This window comes from Gossypium hirsutum, chromosome D09 (genome assembly GCF_007990345.1).
Source record: "Gossypium hirsutum isolate 1008001.06 chromosome D09, Gossypium_hirsutum_v2.1, whole genome shotgun sequence".
NCBI classification, from domain to species: Eukaryota; Viridiplantae; Streptophyta; class Magnoliopsida; order Malvales; family Malvaceae; genus Gossypium; species Gossypium hirsutum.
This window is the reverse complement of record NC_053445.1, coordinates 13,341,365-13,365,888: the sequence shown is the minus strand read 5'-3', so window position 1 is coordinate 13,365,888 and position 24,524 is coordinate 13,341,365. Positions and strand designations below refer to the sequence as shown.

The 24,524-nt window shown below is 33.1% G+C and overlaps 1 protein-coding gene, 1 long non-coding RNA gene and 3 other non-coding genes across 5 annotated transcripts; 3 read left to right on the top strand and 2 right to left on the bottom strand.

The window, feature by feature from the left end:
* Nucleotides 1-1,115: 1,115 nt before the first annotated feature.
* On the bottom strand, nucleotides 1,116-1,222 carry LOC121221428 (small nucleolar RNA R71). Its single transcript, XR_005918819.1, has one exon. It is a non-coding gene; the product is annotated as a small nucleolar RNA R71 (small nucleolar RNA).
* Nucleotides 1,223-12,959: 11,737 nt separating this feature from the next.
* LOC121221597 (5S ribosomal RNA) lies at nucleotides 12,960-13,078 on the bottom strand. Its single transcript, XR_005918984.1, has one exon. It is a non-coding gene; the product is annotated as a 5S ribosomal RNA (ribosomal RNA).
* A 2,347-nt stretch (nucleotides 13,079-15,425) lies between these two features.
* On the top strand, nucleotides 15,426-15,531 carry LOC121221545 (small nucleolar RNA R71). The gene has a single exon (XR_005918936.1). It is a non-coding gene; the product is annotated as a small nucleolar RNA R71 (small nucleolar RNA).
* A 3,425-nt stretch (nucleotides 15,532-18,956) lies between these two features.
* Nucleotides 18,957-19,503, top strand: LOC107893001 (uncharacterized). Its single transcript, XM_016817998.2, has one exon. The coding sequence runs from the start codon at nucleotides 19,096-19,098 to the stop codon at nucleotides 19,306-19,308; it is 213 nt and encodes a 70-aa protein (XP_016673487.1). The 5' UTR covers nucleotides 18,957-19,095; the 3' UTR covers nucleotides 19,309-19,503.
* Nucleotides 19,504-20,679: 1,176 nt separating this feature from the next.
* On the top strand, nucleotides 20,680-24,134 carry LOC107892143 (uncharacterized). Its single transcript, XR_001682495.2, has 4 exons — nucleotides 20,680-20,916; nucleotides 21,905-21,966; nucleotides 22,060-22,098; nucleotides 22,335-24,134. It is a non-coding gene; the product is annotated as an uncharacterized lncRNA (long non-coding RNA).
* Nucleotides 24,135-24,524: the final 390 nt, after the last annotated feature.

The window sequence follows — 24,524 nt, the reverse complement described above, 5'->3', positions numbered from 1 at the left end:
TTTTTTGAATTGGCATTGAAAATTTTTCAAGAGATTGGTTAATTTAGTAGGTATGTATGTGCAGTAGTTAACAAATTATCAAGTTTCCGTGAAAATATTCATAACAACATGAACAAGGATTTAGTAATTCTAAGTGAAGGAATGTACTTGATCTTACACAATTATGTCATATTGATTAAAACTTATCTTTTTCAAAATTGTGCATTGAAATTTCTACTTTTTGTTTTTATTACTTAGCTAATTTTTAGTTTTTAAATCACTTCTTCCAAACAAAAGATTATTCCCATCAGCAAAGTGTTTGATTTACATTTCATTAAAAAAAACTTCATCGTCCCTGTGGGTATAATAACTCGACATTTACTTGTCACTTTATTACTTGATAACTGTAGTGTACACTTGCACATTTCCGTTGTTTCAAGTTTTTACATCATTGCCGGGGACAGTTTTAAAAGATATTATTTGTGAAATTGTTAATTTTTCATTTTGGTCTATTTTTTTTATTAAATTTAATTCCAATATTGTTTTTGAATGTTTGTTTCAAGTGTTTATGAGTATTGATCAAATTATTGACTTAGTCCTTGTACACTCTAAAACTGAAAGGACTTTCAGACAAAGGAGAAGACAAGCGAACCAACGAAGGACCGAATAGATGAATTGCCAAAATCAAAACCAAAATCTAGGAAGAGTATTGACTTATAATACTTACAATCTGATCATTGTTGCCGATGATTGAAACTTTGCAATTCGACAATATGTCATTCCTCTATTCAACAAGCTCAACCTGAGTATTGTGATACCCGAAACTGTGGTACGCAAATTGTGGTACTGCAATTCAAACTAATGTTTGTCATGTTCCAGATGTTGCAAAATATTGGTCAATTTAGTGGGATGCCTACTGAAGATTCACATCTTTATCTTCGACTATTCATGGAAGTGAGTGACTTATTCAAACTAGTTGGGGTGACGAGAATGCCTTGAGACTGATATTATTTCCATACTTCTTAAGAGATAGAGCACAAGTGTGGTTGAACTCCCTACCATCCTATTCCATAACTACATGGTAAGAGTTGGTTGAACGTTTCTTAATGAAATACTTTCCTCCATCTTTGACGGCTAAGATCTGAAATGAAATCACTTCATTTCAGCAACTTGACGAATAATCTTTATATGAGGCATGGGAACGGTTCAAGGAGTTATTACGAAAGTGTCATCATCATGGCATTCCTTACTGCATTTAAATGGAGACTTTCTATATTGGTCTCAATATCCAAACTAGAATTATGGTGGAAGCTTCGGCGAATGGAATCCCTCTTTCTAAGTCTTATAATGATGCTTACGAGATTATTGAAAGAATTGAAAACAATAACTATCAGTGGCCAACCAACCGAGCAACCTTAGAAAGACGAGTAACACGAGTACATGAAACGAACACATTTGCTTTTTTGGCAGCCCAGCCGAACCAGTTCAAGAATATTTCTTGTGAATACTGTGGAGATAACCATTTCTTTGAAAATTGCCTATCAAATCAAGAGTCAATATTACATGGGAAATTAGAATTGGAATGGTCCGCAATCAAATTCTTACAACTCTTCATGGCAAAATCATCCAATTTCTCCATGGAGTAATTAATGGGTGGACCATAGTGACTCTTCTATGCCATGTCAATCAAATTATCCACCAGACTATTCTCAACAAGTGCAACAAGCCCCACCAATTGAATCTTCAAGTAATCTTGAGAATTTTTTGAAGGTGTACATAGCGAAGAATGATGAACTAATCCAAAGCCAAGCAGCAATATTGAATAATTTAGGAAACCAAGTAAGACAACTAATCAATGAGCTCAAAAGTAGATCCTAAGGTATTCGGCCCAGCGATGCAGAAAATCCAAGAATTTGGGGCAAAGAACATTGCAAAGTAGTCATTTTTCCAAGTGGAAAGACATTGAAGCCCAATGTGGTTGAGGTTCAAGAAGAACCTATTGTAGCTCAAGACAAAGAGAAAGTTCAATGAGTGTTGAAACTCCTATTTCATAGAACTTAGATTCAGTGATCCTTGATATGGCAAACTCTAAACTAGTTAGTTCTTATTACCTAACACCCTTGTTAGATATAGAAAAATTTCCAGAGAAGAGTTATCTGGTTAAAGCTATGATTCCACCTTTTTCATATCCTCAATGATTCTAGAAGTAGCAAAATGATACTCAATTAAAAGAAATCTTTGATGACGAGGTGACTTTTAATGAATTCGATGCTGTAAATCCCCAGATGTAGTTGAAGACTGCTCTACTATTTCAAAGATAGAATCGTTGGCTTTTATAGAATTGGAGCTCAATTCTTTAGACGATCTGTTAGAACATATTCTTCAGGTGGATTCGCTAAGTGATGATGAAGACAAGGGATGTTTGGCTTTGTTAGAAGCTAATTCAAAGGAATTTATTCAATAAGTTTCAATCGAATCATTAGAGTTATAATCTAAGGAGTATACACAACCAAAGTTGTTTATTGAAGAGCCAGCTGAATTGGAACTGAAAATTTTGTATCATCATTTGAAATATAACTATTTGGGTCTGTCTTCGACTTTACCAATCATTATTTCAGTTGAGTTCACCAAAGATCAATAAGAAGAGGCACTTATGGTTTTGGAAAGGCACAAGAAGGGTATTGGATGGATTATTTCATATATTTGAGTCACAAGTTGGAGGATTTATAAGAATTACATGAAGTTAAATAAGGCCACCAGGAAAGATCATTTCGGGTTGTCTTTCCCTAATAAGATGTTGGACCTATTTGATGAGAAAGAATATGATTAATTCCTAGATGGGTATGGTTGGTATGACAAATGGTCATTTAACACCACCATGGTCAATGACAATCCTGAATAAAATGGAGGAAGTTCTCTTCACTTTCCCTATCGTTGTTTTATATTTTTCATTTTTTTTTCTCATTTAAATAAAATGGTAGACTTAGATAAAATTTTCTTTGGTTCATTACATTAAATAAAATTCTTTCTAGGAGATTGGAACTTAAGCAGAACTATTTGTAACCCCTCTAGTCTTTCCTGAGAGTTCAATTTAATGTTTTTTTTTTGAAAAATATTTTTCTAAGTAGTCCAAAGAATTTATTTAATTTTTCTGTTACAAAAAAAAGGGTCATTTTTTTTACCCATGCACTAATTTCTTTGAGTTTTTTTCTGTTTACTTTTTGTATACGAATTTAGGATCCAAAAATGAGCTACCATTGGGCTTAAGACACTTCTAGGAATGGAAATATTCAACCCTTTTCTACACAAACATAAAGCCCTTACCTTGCTTTACCGCCACTCCCAAGTAGCCCAATAGTGCATTTCACTTAACCCCTTAATGTCGCAACCCTTAACTCCTTAAATCACCACCCCAAACACCTTCATTCAAAGTCACAAACTACCGCACCTAAACTATCATTAAAATTGCCACCCCCTTCAACTCTAAACCTTACCATCGGCTACTCAACCACCTGCCCAAAACTGAAACCACTGTTAACATATTTTCTAAGTCTGACACTGAGAGTCCCTTCATCTTGCACCATTTCACAAAGTGAACAGTTTGATATAATGGCTATGCTGCAACACATGTAGTTGCAACAAGAACCTTACTAAAGATACTAAAAAATACGGGATGACTTAATCAGATATGCATTTGAAATATATATTTAATAACACGTTTGTTTTTATGCTTGAGTTTCCAGACTTTATACTCAAACCATGGACTCCAATGTTGAGGAAGGAATAAGGTGGTCGTATTCAGAGGGGACTACAAATAAATAAAAAGGGGGGATCTTGTTTTTACATTATTTTACTTTTCAGGATATTTTAAGTTTTTAGCTTAAAGCTCTTTTAGGAATTTATTTCTCGCATAATAAAATAAGAGGTTGAAATCATTAATAAAATTGAACAATTTACAAATAAGAAGTGTGACAGTAGGTATGTACATGTTTAGGATTGGATCTGTCTAGGAAGAGCTTGGTATTTAAGCAGTCAAACTTGACTCACCTCCTTTTTGTAGGATCCTACTTGGTGTACAGTATCTATTCACTTCTATATTTTTATTTTCTCTATTATTTTTAACAATGGGGACATTGTTCATCTTAAGTAGAGGGGAGCAAAATTTTTTTTCAAGTTACATTGTTCTTATAATTATGGTAAGTAATATTTTTCTCAAAAATTGGAATTTTTTAATTATGCAAAAATTTAGTATAAATAAAGTTCTATTATCTCAATGATTGCTATGTTTGTAACACCCCAAACCCACCTTAGACGTTATGGCCGAATCTGGCGTGTCACATTGAAGTGTTTTTCGAAAACCATGTTTTCATTGGAAACCCTTCTTGAAATTTCAAATACAAAACCTCATTTTGCGTTTGTCTATCTTTGATCTGGGTTTATTAAAGAAAAGTTGTTACCTTCAAAACCTTATTGTTGTGGAAGCTTAATTTAAAACAAATGATTTATGAAAAAGTGATATTTAAATAAAAATAAGTTGCAAAACCGTAGCGTTTGAAAATAATTATTGTTTTGGAAAATCGGGTTCTACATCTAGCAGATAAGAATCACAATTAATAAAATCTCGAATTTAGAATCCAGAAATTTTAGAGGCCTTATTATAGGAATAAAACCCAGCATAAAATTCAATAAAAATAGAAGTAAATTTAAACAGTAGCAGTTGTGTGGCCACCTCCAAGTCGCTTACAGCACCGATTCGCCTAAGGCTGGGGAGTACCTGCACAGTTAGACAGAAGGGTGAGTTTGCGAAAACTCAGTGTGTAATCCCTTATCAAACAGTCGGCATACAGAATAGAATCAGCCTAAGCCAGAGCCCTTTAACAGTAATAGTACAGTGTGGGCCTTAGCCCAATACAGAATTAGTGTAGGCCTAAGCCCAACACAATATCAGTATGGTGCAAGTATGCAAACCCATCCCAATCTAGCCAACACACCACCCGTACCAACCCAACACACCATATGGGGACCGAGTCGACCCACCCAACCCTCACACCAATATCACAGCATAGCTGCTAGTAGTAATAATGCAATAGAGCTGCCAATAGTTAGAATGGATAAGAGCCATAAACATGATAGTATAAGCTATAAACAGAATGGCTACAAGCCATAAGTACAGTAATGTGATTGGCACAAAACCATCAGTAGCAGTGATATGATCGGCACACAACCATCAGCAACAGTGAAATGACCGGCACAAAGCCATCAATAACGGTACTATGATCGACACAAAGCCATCAGTAAGTTCACAGCAGCAAAGCTACCAATAATAGTATATATGGCCAAGCCACCAGTAACAGTGATTGTAGTAGAGCCACCAATATAGTACTTCCTCCATAACAGTATCCCAACCCATGCAGTATGCCGTGTATGCTGAATGCCATGCTTAGAATCAGTCATTCAAATCATAGACAAATCAATCATACCAAACACAGACAAATCAATCATTTAACCACAGACAAAACAATCATTTGACCTCGAGGGGCAAAAATAGTCATTTACACACCAGGGCATTACGGTCATTTTACCTTACAGGGGTATTACAGTCATTTTACCCTACAAGGGCATTACAGTCATTTTACCCTATAAGGGTACTACGATCATTTTACCCTATGGGGGTATTTCGATATTCTACCTTACGGGGGTATTTCGATCATTTTACCTTATAAGGGCATTTTAGTCATTTTACCCATCGAGGGTATTTCGATCATTTTACCCATCGATGCTATTTTGGTATTCGACCTCTCAAAAGGTCTGCTGTCACCTCAAGCCACTAAGGTAACCTAATTGATCACAACAGTGTAAATGGGCCCAAGGACCATTGTTCGGTCCTAGTGGGCCCACACGCTCGTGTGGGCTGTTAAGCCCAGATTTCACCACGGCTATGAGATTTACATAGCCCAGTTCAGTATTTGTCACAATTTGTGGATTTCATCTGTGTGGGGCCCACACAACCCATTTTGGCCAAATGTGGCCTAAGCCCATGGAAATGCTCATGGAGGCCTCCACAGTTTATCGCCCATGTTTTTCAGGTTCGGCTTTCCACACAAGCGATCGCATGCTCATGTGGTCTCAAATGCCGTATTTCAGCTTTTCGGCTTTTGCCGTTCTACAGTTATAGTGGGGAGTTTACACACCTGATGCGATTTGCAAATTCCCTTCGATCTGAACACACCCTTATTCCGCAAATCAATGATCATCGCACCCTTGGTTCCAAAGCAATGTGCCAATCAACATCGACCACCAGCAGTTAGGGATGGAAGCAATTCAGGTTGCAGAAAGCGACGAATACCTTGAAAGCCTCGTCGATCTCCCCCATTTAGAACAATGACCAAATGAGATGGATATATAGCGCTCTCCACAACAACAACCCCCTCAAATCCCAATATTCTCTCCTCAAATCTCTCCAAATACCCCTCCTTGATATCCTCCATAACAACCTCCAAGACTCATTCAAACTCTCACCCAACAGAGTTCGAAACCACCTCAAACTCCTGCAACCTCATGCCAGCAAAATATATATCCTTTTTGCTTGCAATGGGATTCGAACCCAAGCCCCCCTCAATAGCTCAACACGCCACTTGCCTCCTTGTCACAAGCTCTTTTGTGTCACATTTTGTCTTCAATTAACTAAAAGGTCTAAAGGCCAAAGTCCAGGTTCCTTTAAAAGAAAAACCAAAATAAATTGCAAGAGCCAAGACATGAACCCAAGTTCCCTTGCAACCTTAATGACACCACAACCACTAGACCACATGCTTCCTTATGAAATTTTTTTAACACAGGAATTTAAAAGGCCTACATCCAAGCATCCAAGGTTTTATCCACTTAAAACCAAAATTTTTGCTAAAACCCAGGTTTGAACCCAAGAATTTTCCAACTCCTCTCAGGGTCCCTTAACCACTAAAGCAGACATACTTTTGTACACAGTTTGTAAACCGTTCCCTTGCTCAAGGCCCAATACTTCTAGTCCAAAATTCTGGGGCGTTACAATGTTAGCTGAATTATGACATAAATGTTACTCTTAATAAAGTTTATAAATTGTACGATAAATTTTTTAATTCCTTAGGAGAGCTAGGCATGCATGAAAGTTTAAGTCTCTAGAATTGACTTAGTAATTTCTTAAGGCGAAATCCTAGGAAGCATGGAATTTTGAAAATGACTTAGGCAAAGTTTTGTTTGGGCTGTTTGAGCCTTTCAAGCCTACTTTAATGAATATTTATCCCTTGAAACCCAAATTTGAGACGATATGGCCTGATTTTTTTTAACCATTGCAATATTAAGCCATCACTTCTCTCATAATTATCTCTAAATTGTCTCAAATACTGGACTCAGTCTATCCAGAATATTCTCTGAAAATAAGTTTGGGGGAGTTGAAAAGAAGTATCAAATGCTCGAAAAATTTGTAGTACATATAATAATATGCTTGAAAAAAAAGGAAAAAAATGAGCATATGTACTCAAAAGAAATAGATGTACAAAGAGGATGTGTGAACTCAATTGCAAAATGAGTTGGTGAATTTGAAGGTATTTATTCCGAAGGTCCAATACATGCCAAGTCTAGGTTTTTAGCCTAAATTTATCTATCTTTTACCTACCCCTAACCTAGCCACGCTACGACCCATTTAAAAGACCTTTCAGTTTAGATTTCCGTGTTGCCTACATTAGAGGAGAGAAATTGCTAAGTTCAACATATGAAAGTATAAATTAAACTTAGTGATTGCGGTTTAGTCTTAAATAAGGGAATAAAAATTAATTTATAGGAATTTAACATATCTTTATTGAGAAAACATTTATTCTATTCTTGCTATCATAATGATAACTGAGATTAATTTGAATAATATGTATACTTGCATTGCATAATCTCAAACTTCTTGTTCTTCAATAAAATTATACTAATACCATAATTATGAGACGAATGTTTTTTTAATTCAAAGGTGTTTTTGAGAAATTCTTTTACAATTTACACATTTCTCGGGATGAGCAATGAATTAAGTCTGGGGTGTGGAGACACAAAAATATATAGACTTTTCAGCACCTATTGAGCCCTAATTCTTACAGTTTTGTAGTAATTTTTGTTGAAATTCATACTTTAATTATAAAATAATTAATTTAAACTTAATTTATTAACATATTTAATTTTAATTATTTTATAATAAATTTATACAAATTTGGTTTATTTTCGAAAGTTTTGCACAAAGGGTGAAAATTTGCTTGGTAGATACCTTGAGAGGCTTGAACTGTTGGGGCAATGTTGTGCATCAAGTGATCAAGAGAAAGAATAATAATATTTTCCAGCCACGGATGATCCAAAAACCTGTATTAAAATTATTTTATATTTAATTTTGATCCAAATTAATTGGGTTAAAAATAAATTATAAGCCTAAAGATGAAAAGAGGCCCAATTATGCTAAGTAAAGAAGACTAATCCAGTTAGCAAATGGGGCAGCCCAAACCATCCATAAAGCTAACCCAATCAGCTGATTCTAGCTGATTTCCACACTTTCAAAATAGCCCTTGAAGTTTCCTTAAAATCCGATTCAAATGCCTCAACATTTCATGCCTTCAAACTTTTGCCCCTAGCTTAAAATAGCTAGTTTGAGCAATTCAAACTTGCACCATTTGTGGCCAGCCAAGGGACGAGGAGAGGCTACTATCTATTACTATTTTTAGTAGCCATTACATCCTATAAATACCTCTATTCTCTTCCTCTTTCAACACACCATTCATTCCCACACATCTCTCTCTTTCACTTACTTCTCTCTCTTTCATTCCCTTTTTCTTTTCCATTTCCCTTGCCGATTTCCTCTTGAAGAGGATCCTTCGTCCACCTTGAAATAGTAACACTCAATTTTTCATAGAGACATCAGTTCAACAAAACAATCAGAGAAAAAGAGGAGCACATTAGTCTAGCTTCAAAGAAATACTGAATTGCTTCCTAGTTCCTTTCTTTTTAATTTTCATATTTTTGTTGCGGTTATGAATATAAATAATTTTTGTGTTGTTGTTCTTGTTCTAATTAAAATGACTTAAATTTAATTCATTTTGGATTGATTGCATTTTGTCCACTTAAATTATTAACAATATGTTTGTGTTGTTCTAGGCCTTCGTAAGTTGTTCAATTAAATAAAATCATGCTTATGTTATACTTGCATTATAAAATGTAAGGTAATGAATGAATTAATTATTAAATGTATTGAAATTATGGTTAATTGAAAAAATATTTAATTGGTGCATTTTTAATCTTCTAAGGTAGTTGAGGGTTAAATTAGCGACGACATTAAACGGTACATTAGCCTTGCATAACTTGCAAGATTATTGTGATTAAACTATTTCAATATAGAAATATATTGTTACCTCACTTAATCTTATATGTGCTTACGAAGATTGATTAATTTTTTGAATTGGCATTGAAAAATGTTCAAGAAATTGGTTAATTTAATAAGTATGTATGTATAGTAGTTAACAAATTATCAAGTTGTCGTGAAAATATTTGTAACAACAAGAACATGGGTTTAGTAATTCTAAGTTAAGGAATGTAATTGATCTGACACAATTATGTCATATTGATTAAAACTTATCTTTTTGAAATCGTGCATTGGAATTTTTACTTTTTATTTTTATTACTTAGCTAATTTGTAGTTTTTAAATCACTTCTTCAAAATAAAAGATTTTTTCTCATCACCAAAGTGTTTGATGTACATTTCATAAATATTTTTCTTTCACAATCCTTTTGGGTATGATAACTCGAGATTTACTTGTCACTTTATTACTTGATAACGATTGTATACACTTGCACATTTTCATCATTCCAGTTATAAATGTTAAGTATAAATAGGATAGCTTTTTGGCTCTAGATGTGTTCCAAACAATTCCTTAGGTCATCGCTAAATATCTCATCATGCACAAATTTAATCAACCAAACAAACACAAATTCAACCATTTATCATTCCTACTAACATGTTCGTTTCCTTGTATTTTCTATATCACTTGGTACAAACGATAGCTTAATACCTATTTATAGTGTAACATATAGAATTTAGTGGTCTAATAATCAAAAATTTAAAATCACCTATCATCATGCTAAATTTATTCACAAACACAAGCAACCTATTTACATGCTCCTAACCAACCAGTGGCATTTCTATAAGCTCAAGCACATAAAAAAATCAAAGAAAAATATAGAAAATTGTAGAAACAACTAAACAAGTTTTCTATGTTATCCCCCACACTTTAGTTAACATACTGTCCTCAATGTGTAGCCAATAAATAGATGAGAAAAGAAGTTACCCGTGAGTTCTCCAACTTCTATTGATGGGTGCTTCCTCCCTTACTCGTATAAAGTTCGAATTTTGTTTGTGTGTCCTTCGTGTTAGGTTCCTACATAGAAAACTTAAACAGATTGCAACATACTAAAATTTACTTATTAATCCTACTCCTACAAAGTCTAAATTAAAATTATCCCAAAAATTAATACAAGTTTTTATAAAATTAAAAATAGTTCAATCATCCTCCTCATCGTCCATCTCCTCATCCTCGTCATCCTCTTCTTTTTCTCTTTCCTCTTCACTTTTTAGCACTTCTTCTTCTTGTTCCATATTCGTTAGACCGAACATATCTGGTGTATAATTGAGGACTCGAATGTTATTTTTCCTAGAAAAGTCTTGAAAAAGTGCTCTCGATTCTTGTATCCACTAAATAATCCAATCTAACTTTGGATGACTATTCTCACTAATGTCCTATTGAGCTCATGCTAACCTTTTTTATGAAGTAGGTGTAGTTGTCATTTCTTGCTGTCACTTGTTCCAGTCTTTTATCTGTGTGGCCTGCAACTCAATGTATTGTTGGAACAAGGTGGCCCAGATAATACTTCGGGATGGTTTCAACAATTGCTCAGTGAATGTCATAGGTACACCCGCTTTTTTACATAAAGTCGTCACTAGATGGGGAAAGAATACTCCCATATTCTAGCTACTAATGCATCTTCCCATGTTCTAGTGGATCCATTTGCCAACACATACCTATTTTTTCTACAAAATAGCATAAGTAAAACTGGTTTAAAGGCACTAACGTTAGAAACATTTAAAGCAGGTACAATTTGTGTGTAAATGAATTGAATCCACATATTAGCTTTAGGAAACATAATAACTTGATGAAAATATATTGGGATATTAATACCTGTACGATATTTCTATTCACCCCTTCCTTCAGTTAAAAAGCTTATAATATTATCCATATCTATGTCTCTAAAATATTCTAATTCAGTTTCATCAATGAAATCATTCTCATAGTATGGAACATTATAAAAGTGGCAAATTATTCTAGGTGTTACTTGCACATCTATCCCTCATACAAGTATTGTATCCTATTTATGACCTTCAGCATTTCTAAACTCGTTGTCCCATAGAGATGTGTAGAACTCTTGGACAATAGGGATCACGACATTATCCTTCGAGATCGTCGAAAAACATTCCCATCAATAATATCTGACCAAATGAAATATTTCTTTACACAAAATCCATCGACGATATCTAATCAAATTTCCTCTCTTGAATGAATGTTTTTCCTGAAATTCACAAAAATTATTTTCAACATTCGTATTTAAGAACATAGAGCGAGTTTGAACCATCAATGGTTCCGTTTCCATGGTTCACCTAATTTTCCTAGAACGCATTGTATTTCAATCCTAAGAAAATAATTCAATGAAATAGTAGAAAGTTTGAGTTTAAGAACCCTTAACCTTAAATATATAGTTGAAGTTTGTGTGAATTCCTTGTATTCCCACAATATTCCTGCTCCTTGTTGTTCTGAGTATGATTGAGGAGTTGGTAAAGAGGTAATAGGATGTTTGAGAAATTAAGGTTTTAGTGTTTAAGAGGTTTTAAAAGATTTAAGAGATTTGGAGGGATTAGGGGTTAGGAGGTGTTTTAATTAGAAGTAAATAAGGTTTTAGGTTATAAAAAAGAGTTTTAAACGGTTAAAAATCGGGTTAAATCAAAGGTAGGTCGTTGGGTTGCGCAAATGGGTCAGTTCAACCCTAAAAAAATTGCAGCGATGTCGCGACATAGGGGTTCCATGTCGCGAATTTCCTGGTAGGATACTGATATCATGACACATGGGTTCCGTGTCGCACACATCCATCAGTTTGGAGATCCTCATGGATTGTCTGCTATATTGCGACTTGCTGTTGTGATGTCGCGACACCAACTCTATTTCGGCCTAGAACTCTATCTTAAGGATGTTTCGATCTAAGGATAAACCTACATAAAGAAAATTTAAAATATAAACTATGTGGTTAGTTAAATATATGGTAATTTACAAATATCATACAGCAATTCACAAATTTTATGTTATACTGCTAGATTTATCTAGTAGTATTGTAAATTCACTAGCGGACGATCTTTTTATTCTATCAATATTGGTCCATTGTTCGTCGTGCCATTTTTTCCTTGCCTGTAAGACCCCAAACCCGGCCTAGCAGTTAGGGCCGAACCTAGCAGTGTCACATTAAGGTGTTTAGCAAAAATTGAACTCATTGGTAAAAATTCGTTTCTAGGTTTAAAAACCCCTTTATTATTTAACAAATCATCTAGTCAAAAATGTTTACCTTTTTATCTGCTATTGTTATAAAAAGTTGATCTAAAATCGAAGAAGCTTTTGAAAACTCTAATGTTTAAATTTTGTGTCTTTGAAAACAATAATTATTTTGAAAATTCGTTTTCTGCTAAACTAGCAGTTTAAAATAAGTAAGCAAAAGCCCAACTAAAAATTTAAAAAAACATAAATGGCCTTATTACATAAACAAAACCCAACATAAACTTTAATTTTAAATAAAAGCAAGTGTAGCACAGCTGCAGTTCTGTGGTAACCTCTAAGTCCCTCGCAGCATCGACCTGCCCACAACTGGGATTACCTATACAGTTAAACAGAGGGATGCAACATGAGGACTTCCTAGGAGGTCACCCATCCTAGTAATACTCTCACCCAAGCACGTTTAACTGTAGAGTTCTTATGGGATCCGGCGTATTAGTGCTGGTATGATCGCACCCTTGGTTCCCAGGCAATGTGCCAATCAACCTCGATCACCACCAGTTAGGAATGGAAGCAATGCAAGTTGGAGAAAGTGACGAAAACCTTGAAAACCTCACCGATCTTCCATTGAGAACAAGGAACAAATGAGATGATATATATCTCTCCACAAGAATAACCTCCCCAAATCCCAATATTCTCTCCTCAAATCTCTCCAAATATCCCTCCTCAATTCTCTCTATGACCAGTTCAAACTCCATTTAGTAGTATTTCAATCCAACTCTACCACCCACACGAATTAGGCAGCAAAATAAATACTCCCTTTTTGATGCGCCACCACTCAAACCTTAAACCCCATGTACACTCCACACACCCCTTACCACTAGACCAACAACTCCTTTGTATCATATTTTAACCATAATAATTTAAGAACCTATTATCTAGATCCAAGGATTTTATTCACTTAAAATAAAAATTTTGCATAAGCCAAGGCTTGAGCCCCTGACTTTTCAGACACTTCCAAACACTCCTAAATCACTTAACCACTGAAGCAGACATTCATTTATGTCACTTCCTTGCAAAAATAAATATTTATGTGCAGTCTCCTAACTATTCCCTTGTTCAAAACCTATTTCTTCTAGGCCCAAAATTTGGGGTGTTACATTACCCGTTTGTCCCTTTCCTTGAACCTATTTATTCTTTCTGCATGCATAATAGGAAGAGTATCCCTTGACTCGGGGACATTAGGAATAAATATCTTTTTACATTGCTCCCCTATCTTTCTCCTATCTTCCTCTCAGTTGATGGCACATTAAAAGGTTTCAGTCTCACCATTAATTTTCATAGTTAATTCATCTTTCTCTAAATCAATGGTGGATCTACAGGTGGCTAGAAAGGGTATTAGTATTTCACGATCTTCTTCAAAATCAAGCACCACAAAACCCGCGGGAATAATCAAACTTCTCACTTTTACAATCACATCTTCTAGTACTCCCTTCCGATGTACCAACGATCTATCAGCCAATTGTAATGTAATTTGAGTTATTTTAAGATTCCCTAACCCAAGTTTTTTTATAAAAAATGATAAGGGCATAAAAAACATACGAGCTCCTAAATCACATTGAGCTCTATTAAATTGAATCCTCATTATTTCTATAGAAATAGTAAAACTTCATGGGTCTTTCAACTTTTGAGGTACTTGTCTTGAAATAATCACGCTACAGGAAGCACTTAAATTAACTTGTTCTCTTACCCTGATTTTCTTACGCCTTGCCTTGCCATCATCTCCTTTAAAAACTTGACATACTTGGGAACCTTCTCAATTAAATCAATTAAAGGTAGGTTAACATTTAATGTTTTAAAAAAGTTCAAGAAACTTACAAATTCATCTTTGTCCTACTTTTGTCTTTCTTCTAATCTTGATGGGAATGGGACTTTTGTGATTTCAACATTTTTAAGTGTCTCTTTTCCTGTCTCAACCCCTAGTGCATTCTCCTTCTCCCATTCAGGTTTATTTTCTACTTCTAGGGAGTTATCTTCAAGTTCATTAGTATTATCCATAGTTACCTCTCTGTAGGTGTGTCTAGGCTACTCAGTACTTTGCCCGATTGGAGTGCTATAGCTTTCACATGCTCTTTACATTCCCTCTATGAATTACCCTTTGTATTACTAGGAATACCTATGCCAATTTTTCTTTTAATGTCGCCCATTATGCTCATCAATTGGCTCATTTGATATTCGAGCTTAGATAAGGTTTTTTTTGAGTTAGTGCACTCAGATTGCATCTGCTTAACATCTGTCCTCATTGGCTGCATCTCTCCCTCAACTCTATCCAGACATTGACCACATGTAGTATGGTCACTTGGGTTGGTTCTATATTGAGGTTTTACAAGTAAGGAGGTTGGTAATTAGTATTTTTAACTTGATTTGAACTATTACCTTCTCCTTGATTTCCGCCCTATCTCAAATTTTGGTGATCTCTCGAGCCAGGATTGTATGTATTTGAATAAGGGTTTCCACCCCTATTCCCGATGTAATTTACATCCTACGAAGGATTATTGATATAATGGAAGAGCGAATTGTCTCCTCCATGCATAGACGGTGTAGAATCAGATTCGATACAATTGAGTCTATCAACTGTTTGCTGATACTTGTCATCCTATTGAATAGCATTGATCGTAGCGGGTTTCTAGCCATATGTGAATCATTCAGTCGGCCACTAACAGGAGTTTAATGTCATATTTTCAATAATTTCGTAAACGTCCTCGTATCCTATTCATAAAGGCTCCTCCTGCTACACCATCTAATCTAGATCGTGCATTTACGTTCAGCCCGTTATAAAATACATGCAATCGCATCCACTTTTGAAATCCGTGGTGCCAACATTTTTGAATGAACATCTTGAAATGTTCCCACGCCTCCTAAAAACTTCCTCCCTTCATCTATCTTAAGACAATGATCTCTCTTCTTAGCTAGACTACTTTACTGATTGGGAAAAAATTCTATAAGAACTTTCCAGCAAGTTCATCCCATGTCGTGATAAACCCTAGTGCTTGCGAGTCTAACTAAGAAAAAACATTATTGTTCAAAGAAAAGGGGAACAACCGAAGACGAATAGCATCATAGTGACCCCGTTATACTTAAAAGTATCACAGAGTTGAAGAAACCATTTCAAATGTTTATTAGGGTCCTCTGTCATAGTGCCCCTAAATTTTAGCTTATTTTGGATCATTTATATCATCGTTGGTTTCAGTTCAAAATTATTAGTTGTAATCACCGGTCTTGCTATACTTTCCTAAACCATGTCTACACTTGGTAGGGCATAGTCCCTTAGAGTTCTCTCATTTCAAGCCATATGCATGTTTGTTGGTAGCTATGGTGCTAGTGGGTCTCCTAGGGCGTTATTGTCACGTGGTACGTTACCTACAACGAGTGGTGGTTGTTCTTGCATCTATTGTTGCTGTTGTTGGTGATTTCTTCAGATTACTTTTTTTAGATCTGTGGCTGCTACAATAGGTATGCCCCTACTGCAAGTCATACACTAAACCCAGTAAGAGGAGGTTAGTAGCAATAAATGGAAGAAAATCATATTTATAACCTACCAATTTCTTAATTATTCATTTAAAGTGCAAAAATTAAAATTAACCTAGTGACATTGCCTCCCCAGCAATGGGACCAACAACTTGACCGCCTTCAGACGTACTAACGTACAAAGTGTGAATACTGCAATAAAATAGAGAGTTATGAGGTGGTATCCATAAGCATACAGGTCGAGTTGTAATATAGATTTTACAGCGAAGTAGGTGAGTACTCCAAGGATCGTACCCCAAGGAGGCTAGTACTAAATCAATCTTAACTGAAACAATTAAAGATCTAATTAATACTTTTAAATCAGTTATAGTACAAAAGTAGAATAAGAAGTATTTTTAGGGTTTGTAAACTAATAAAATAAAATAATATAACGGAATTAAAATTTAAAGATGGGTAGTCAACTCGTTTTAGCAATCCCAATTATCTGTCTTCTCGAGTTCCTTGTCAATCAACTAGTCGCTACCCTAGTAGGATCTTCCAATGTTCCAAAAACGTAATGAGTCAGCAAGAAATACTTATCTTTCGACCTCACAGTCCAACCTGGCTTGGGGTAAAGGTGTTCATGAATGGGTAATCCCAACTTTGAGTTAATTCCCACCTTGATGACTTCCTAGGGTTGTTAGGCCTAGGGTTTGCTTCACGTTCTTCCTTTCCTAAATAGTTGATCCATTAAGTAACCCTACAAAACAGTTAAGAGATCATGCTTCCACTCACTATTCCCCCATAGAAGGATTAGTTCCTCATGGCTTTCATTAACAACATGGATTAGATGGAAGAGTTAATTATAGGGAATGGATTGAAATCAAAAGTTTAAGAAAAATGTGACATCCTTTACTCGAGTTGCTATACTGAACGTAGGATCAAAAACGAGTCTAGAAGTACATGCCACATAAAATATTGATGAGATGTGATTTAGATCTTGATAAAGTTTAAATTGTGACTATAGATTAAAGATGTCAACTAGTTCAAGCATGAGTTTACAGTTGTACTTGAGGATGTAAATGTTTACATTTTCAAATATTCTTCCTTAATTCTTTTATTTTAGACTAGATCTAACTTGCATTTTCTTTTTTTTCCCTCTCATTTTTAGTTGGAGTTCTTGTTTTAATGCATCTATTTCATGTCTTTTTGATGTTTTTACTTAATCTTTCATGTATTTTTATAATTTTTTATATATTTTTATTGAAAATGATTTATTTTAAATAATTTTCCAATTTTAAACTTTTTTAAATTTTTAAAATTTTTGAATTTTTTTTAGAATAAGGACTAAATTAATAGAATGTCTAAAGTTGAAAATTAAATGTACTGAATTTTTAGAATTAAGACAAATTTGATAGAATCCAAAAATATTGGAAGAATAAATTTACTATTAAATCAATAAAAACCAAGGTCACATTAGCATTTTGTTAATGATTTAACGGAGAAGTATAAATCTTAAAGACAAATAAAAACATGGGTTTTCTATTTCACATATAATGTATAAATTTATACATCAATTACATCTTATTAGAAACTTTTTTTTACATTAATATAATATTTTGTACTTAAATTTTATATTTTTTTAATTTAATACTCTTTTTTTTTCAAATTTGCATTTAAATTGAACACTTTTTCTTAATTTTATTCTTAGTGTTTTTTTTCTAATTTGATACTTAAACATGATACTTTTTTCCTAATTGTTATCCAAGCTTTTATTGTCCAATTTGGTACCTAAATTTGTCAAATATTATACAAATTATCCCAACACTAATAATGTTAGTTTTTTTACGAGTGGATAGAAATAGCTAATATATGACCATCATGTGACAAATAGCATGTATTGTAATGAAAAAAACAATTACATTTATTTGAAGTTTCTTTTGTTTTGTTAAATAATATGCTCAAATTGTACTTTTTAGTGAGTTGAGATTACATTGATGGTTCATGACAAGAATAATTCAAGAAGGATCAACTGCTTAAAACATGGCTTGGTTTTCACAAAGCCCTACATGCCCCAAAAAATTATCATAAGTATCAAAGGAAATTTGTGATGAAAAATTGTGCTTTGAACTATGTTTAACAAATTGATATTGAAAAAGAAAACAAGATTTAAAAAAATCAAAATAAAAGAAATTTATTATGTTAAATTAAAAATAAATTAAGATAAATTAAATTAAACTAAATTAAAAGTAATTGAATATTTAAAATACAAAAGAAGAAATTCCATGTCATATGCTACATGTCAATCATACATTGATTATTTTTGCTACTTCGTAAAAAAAATATAATTGTTAGTATATAGAGTCAATTATATAACACTTGACAAGTTTATATAGCAAATTTGACAAACAAAAAATTTAGATACTATATTTGAAATAGCTGTCAAGTTCAAATTCCAAATTAGACTTAAAAAATAGGTACTAAACTAGAAAAAAAATATTAAATTCAAGTAATAAATTAGACAAAAAAACTTAAATATGAAATTGAAAAATATTAAATTCAAATACTAAATATTATATTAAACCTATAAAAATATAGTAAATACAGTTGCTTGTCCTTTTAATTAAATTTTTTAAAACATGGCATCACATGATTAACCATTTTAATTATTATTTTTAAACATGTGGCAGCACATAACTTACTTTTGTGTAATGGTTTTCTTTATGCTTATTCAAGCAAGCAACAGGATTTGATGCCAAAATAGGCCGTCCAAGGGTTTCTTCCAATCAAAACAACGTCGGCTCCAAGTTCCTATTCCGGTCATGAACCTTTCCTTTGTCTTCTGCTTCTCTCTTTATCCTTAAATTCATTTCCCTTTCTCCTTCTCCACCTGTCTCTATCTCTGCTTCCTCCTTTTTATCGTGGTTGACTAGGCCTTCCTAAGCAAAAATTTGCGTATAAAACCTTCATGCATTTCTTAGCTCCACCCCATAAATTTCAATAGTGTTGAGGAAACAAAGGGAGAGCAATGTCGGGCGACTGGGGGCCTGTGTTAGTGGCAACGGTGCTGTTCGTGTTGTGCACACCAGGGTTGCTTTGTCAGTTGCCTGGAAACAAAAGGCCAGTGGAATTTGCAAACTTTCAGACCAGCCCCATCTCCATTTTTATTCACGCAATCATATTCTTTGGCCTAGTCACCATCTTTGTGATAGCTATTGGAATTCACATCTACTCAGGCTAGAGCAGATAAGAGTAGGCAACGCTATCATGCTCCATTTCATGTTTTTTCCTTACAAATTGTAGGTTTTAAGATAAAAACTGTTCTACTTTTTTTCAAAATCTCAACAGCTTTGGTGATTTACGTTTTATTTATATCGTCTATATATATTTGATGTATTGATATGGTGAATCAGTGAAATGGTAGAACAAAGCAAATTACACACAGTTTTTACTTTCATGGAGGTTGCCATTGGTAGAACAAGCAACGAGTTCTTGGCAGAAAATTCAGAAAACACCCTATGCTTGCTTAACTTCTAAAAGAGAAAACACAACTTTTTTCCCAATTTGGGCTTGAACTTCTTCCAACACAAAACAGGGCTAATGGAATCCAGTATACAAAGCTAAAATGGCATGAAAATATACTGTCGAATGTCTCTTTAAACGAACATAAGAACAAACTGTTTTAGCTTCAGGACAGCCTCAAAGATGTAAAAAACAAAGGATATGTCCATGCAAATAAGAAAACTCCCACCGAGAAATTTTACAAGAAAATAAAAAAAGTAGAGAAGAATATTATGTAATGGAGAGTTACAAGGGACATGACATATTCCTTAAAAGCAACGAACGACCTCCAAACCTTAGGCAACATTGAAACGACGCTAACAAAGCGGTAAATGATGACCAAACCAAAGAACCAAGGTGAATAAACAGCACTAAAGCCAAAGTGATCTTCAAAACTAATAATAACAAAATAAGGGTTAATGGTGCCAAACAACCTCAAACTATTGTCTAGACTGTAAACTAATTTCTAAAACATCAAAATATTCTAATTGAATCTTTAAAGTATAAGTATCATATCAATTAGATCCTTTGTTGACCTATATGTCAATTTTTAAGTTTTAAATGTCACTTGGAACTTAAAGTTCGAAGTTGAAAATATTTATAACATCTAAATATAATTGTAATCAAATGCACAATTCCCACGTGGAAAGCTTGGGCACATGGTGCGAATAAAATTTAAACACACCATATCCAAACCACGTCATCTCGAGTAAGAAGGTCAAGTTGCTCAATCTGGTAGGGTGCGAAGGTCGGTTAAGCAAGAAATTCTATAAAATTAAATCTAAAAATCACTACAGGAAATGAAGGTTTTAGTGGTATTTTTTGTGGCGTTTGAACGGAAAACGCCACAAATATTATACATTAGTGGTGCTAACGGAAAAACGTCGCAATAGGTAAAGCAGTAGCGGCGTTTATGATAAACACCACAAAAGGTAAGTAATAGCGGTGTTTATGATAAAAACGCCACAAAAGGTTAGTAATAGCTGCGTTTGTGGTAAAAACGCCGCAAAAGGTTTTTTAACTGAAATGGCGTCGTTTTTCATAGTGATATATTACAGACGAGTTATTTTCTTTCTCAGTCTTTTCTTTGCTTGAAACCCTAAAATCATTTCCCTTTTCTTTTCTAGACTTTTCTTTCCTTGAAACCCCAAAATCTCGTCCCTTTTCTTTCTCAGTCTTTTTGTTGCTTGAAAACCCCAAAATCCCGTCCCTTGTGCTTTTATTTTAGCTACTCCTCACATTGAAGAAAATATCTGTCTTTTCTCAGTCTCAATCGACATTGTCTTAGGTAAGATAGTTCTACTTCATTTCTTCCTTTATTTTTTAATTTTCTTATTGGCTTTTTATTTTTGTGTTTTTCTTTAATTTCTAGATCTGTTGTAATTTATTTTCTCTTTTCTTCTGAATTCTGGGTTATGCTGGTTGGGTGCTTAGAAAATTGGGGTTTTCATTGATGTTTTAGTTCTTCTAATTTTTTTAATTTTTTTAATTTTTACCTACCGAAACTGGAATTTGTGATTTACAATGGTGTTTAATCCATAAAAATTTCACAATATACTTTTACGAACCAAATAATAAATACCTTAAGCAATCTTAGGTTTGGAAAAAACCAAATCTTATCGATGGAAAAAACTAATTGTTTCAGCCCTAACTCACCTAGAAACCAGAACTAAAGATTTAAAACTAGACAAGCTCATGATGCACATTAACAAACTCAAAACCATCCTCAACATCCAGCAGCTTATGGCCTAGCAAAAGTGTGGTCCTTTTGTCTCTGTGCAACTGATGTCACGATGGAGAAACATTGTTGGTCTGAACGTGGGCATGGGTGAATTTCTTCACAAATATCCACATGTCTTTGAGTTATTTGTACACCCCCTTAGGATGAATTTATACTGCACGATAATTTATTAGTTTTTGAAAAGTTTATTTGTAGGAATGAATTCTTGGGTAATTAGCAAAATAAATGCATACCTACCTTTCAGTCTTCAATGGTATTGATGCATATTTATGCATGGTTTCTGTTATTTGCTTTCTTGCTATGCCTATTTATGCATGGTTTCTTCGAATTTGATTGCAATGTCCTTATTTGACAGAAAGTTTGCTATGAGGGAAGAGCGTTTGGCCCATGTAGGAACATTTGAACCATAACAATTTTCTTACTATCATTTTAGAAAAAAAATTGAAATTTTGTGGTCTTATGGTACAGTTCCTATCACGATTGGTTATCTTTTATGTAATTATGGATTAATGTACAATATTTTTCTTCTCTTTAGGGACTTGGAGGACGAGAAAAGCCAATTGCAGCACAGCTTGCGGCAACTATGCAACCAGCCGTGTAAGTACCATCTTCGAAATAGAACTTCTTTTGGTAAAGGGATCAGCATTTTTAAGTAATATGATTTCGTTCTCCCATTGTTTGAACTTTCAGGGTTTCCAGAAAGCCAAAGAAGTAAAAAAAATATAAAAAGTAAGATTTATTACTGAAGATTACTGATCGAACGTGACTTTTAGATATTTAGTAATATCTTAAGTAATTTTGTTAAGCCAATGTTGTGTTTTTTACATTTGGAGCTTCAAAAAGTTGGCACAAGTGCTGATTGATTGTTGCTGGAGCTATTTAAATGTTGCCCAATCTTCATTTCTTACTTCTACTGCTGTAACTATTTCCATTGAATTTTGATTTTTTCTTTCTAATGCTTGTAGGAAAATATCAATTGTCTGCTCGGCTAAAGACAGGTAATTTCTTCTTCTGCATTATTTCTTTTTGTTCAAAATATTTGGTTAAAAGTTTCCTGACTTTGACATGTAATTTACCCTACTATCCTTTTATCCTAGCTACCATCTTCCTTTTGCTTTCCTATTTGTTATCAGTTTTACACTGTTTTCTTTTGGGAAAAAAAAGGCAAGGCTTGGGTCTTTGGTTGTGTTATTATAAATGATGTAGACTGTAGGGTCTTCGGTTGCCTGGTTCGGTTCGGTCTTCAAACCCCAGTTTTAAGTGTTATTAATGCATCTTTGAGATAAATTTGAAAATATCTTGTTTCCAAGTTCGGGTTTGGTGAGATTGATAATTCAATATTATTGGTAAATTTGTTTTTATCTTGCTTTTGTGAGATTGAAAATACACTGTTTTCCCTTTTGCTTTTGTTTTTATCTTGGTAAATTTGTGGCATAAAGCAACATTTAGTCTTTCAACTTGATAATATTTTTCAGTTCATTAAATATTATTATTTTTTGTCTAGATTAGCTCTTGAACTTTTTTGTCAAACAATGTAACATATATATTTTTATATCATCATTAAGAGATGTTCACGTACACTCTGAGATTGTTCAATATATATATAATTTTGAAAAATCAAAAAAAGAGCTCTAATAAAAAAATAAAAACTATAAAAGTTTATTTATCATATCATTAAATTGTTATTAATAATGTTTATTAATCAATGTTTTAATTGTTATTTTAGGAAAAAAATTCAAAGTAACGTATCAATTTTCTTCTTCCTGTTGTTAGTTAATAATTTTAAACTGATAAAAGTCTAATTAAGTAGATTATTTAATTTACCTTTTAATTTTTAAAATTAAACGTCATTTTTTATTATATTACATAGTTCAATTATGCATGGAGTAATTATATTACATAGTTCATTTTCCATGAAGGATCATCATTAGTGATCTATTTAGTACCATTGGATTTCATTGTTTAATGTACTCGGCTTAGAAAAAGTTGTGTAAAAAAACCAATAAAAGTTGGTTAGTTATATATATTTTTTAATAAAATTGAGAATGTCTTTAAAATATATGCATTTTGAATTCATCGATGATTGACCGTAAAAACGCTTACTTCTATTCAGCAACTTTATTGTTTAACTAAGATAGGTGAATGTACACATTTTCACTTAATTTGAAAGAATGATTAACTAATAATTGGAATAGTCGGTAGTTTTGATTATGATCTCGATTGAAGTGGCTGGATAGGATTCCCGCCAAATCAATATACATAGATCTTAAATATATCTATACTGTTGTAAATGAATGATTAAATAAAAGATGTTATTGATTATACATCATAACATATGTACTTTTAGCCATAAAGAGATGTTGCATTCTATCATTCATTGTACCATAATAAATACATAAATTGCATAAACAGGGATGATACCATATATCATATGGGTACAAGAATCTCATAAAGCATGCTAATGGTTTTTTATGTATTTAGTCATCCATAATATGTTAACACTTCTCTTTGGTTAAGTATTCCCTCTAAATATGTGTTGTTAATAATGCCAATTTATCATATCATTTATTTATTATGTTTTTTATTGAAACAGTTAATTGAATCCCTACAAAAGAAGTATTCGATAAGCTCGTTTAAATTGTCTAATCAAACAACTTTGTTTTAAGCTCTCTTTAATTGTATTTGTAAGTATTTCGTATTTCTTACATGTTTTAATTTAATACAATATTTTTTTCAGATAAATCCATGTTAGTGATTTAAATTAAGGCATAATATCTTACATATCTCCTTGTGATATTACAATTTTAAATTTAATAAAAAATTTTAAAATTTAAACTAATGTTGATTTATTCAACTTAACAAACGAATATAAATAAACAAAGATCTAACTCATAAACTATTTATTTACAGCCTTAAATTTATGAAATAAAAAATTTAGATTAATTAATCATATTATAAACATTGAGATATAAATTTGAGCATAATATAAAAATTAGAATTGAAATTTGACTTAAATCTATTTAGAACACTTAAGTAATCATAGTATAAACATAATATTTTTAATTGTGTTACTAATTTATTATTTTAAATTCTAAATTTAAATTCATTAATTTTTATATTTAGTTTTAAGGTTAAAATTTTCATAGAAAATTTAA

What these genes read in the sequence shown, in the direction of transcription:
- LOC107893001 (XM_016817998.2), top strand. Translation starts at nt 19,096, where the DNA reads ATGTCGGGCGACTGGGGGCCTGTGTTAGTGGCAACGGTGCTGTTCGTG.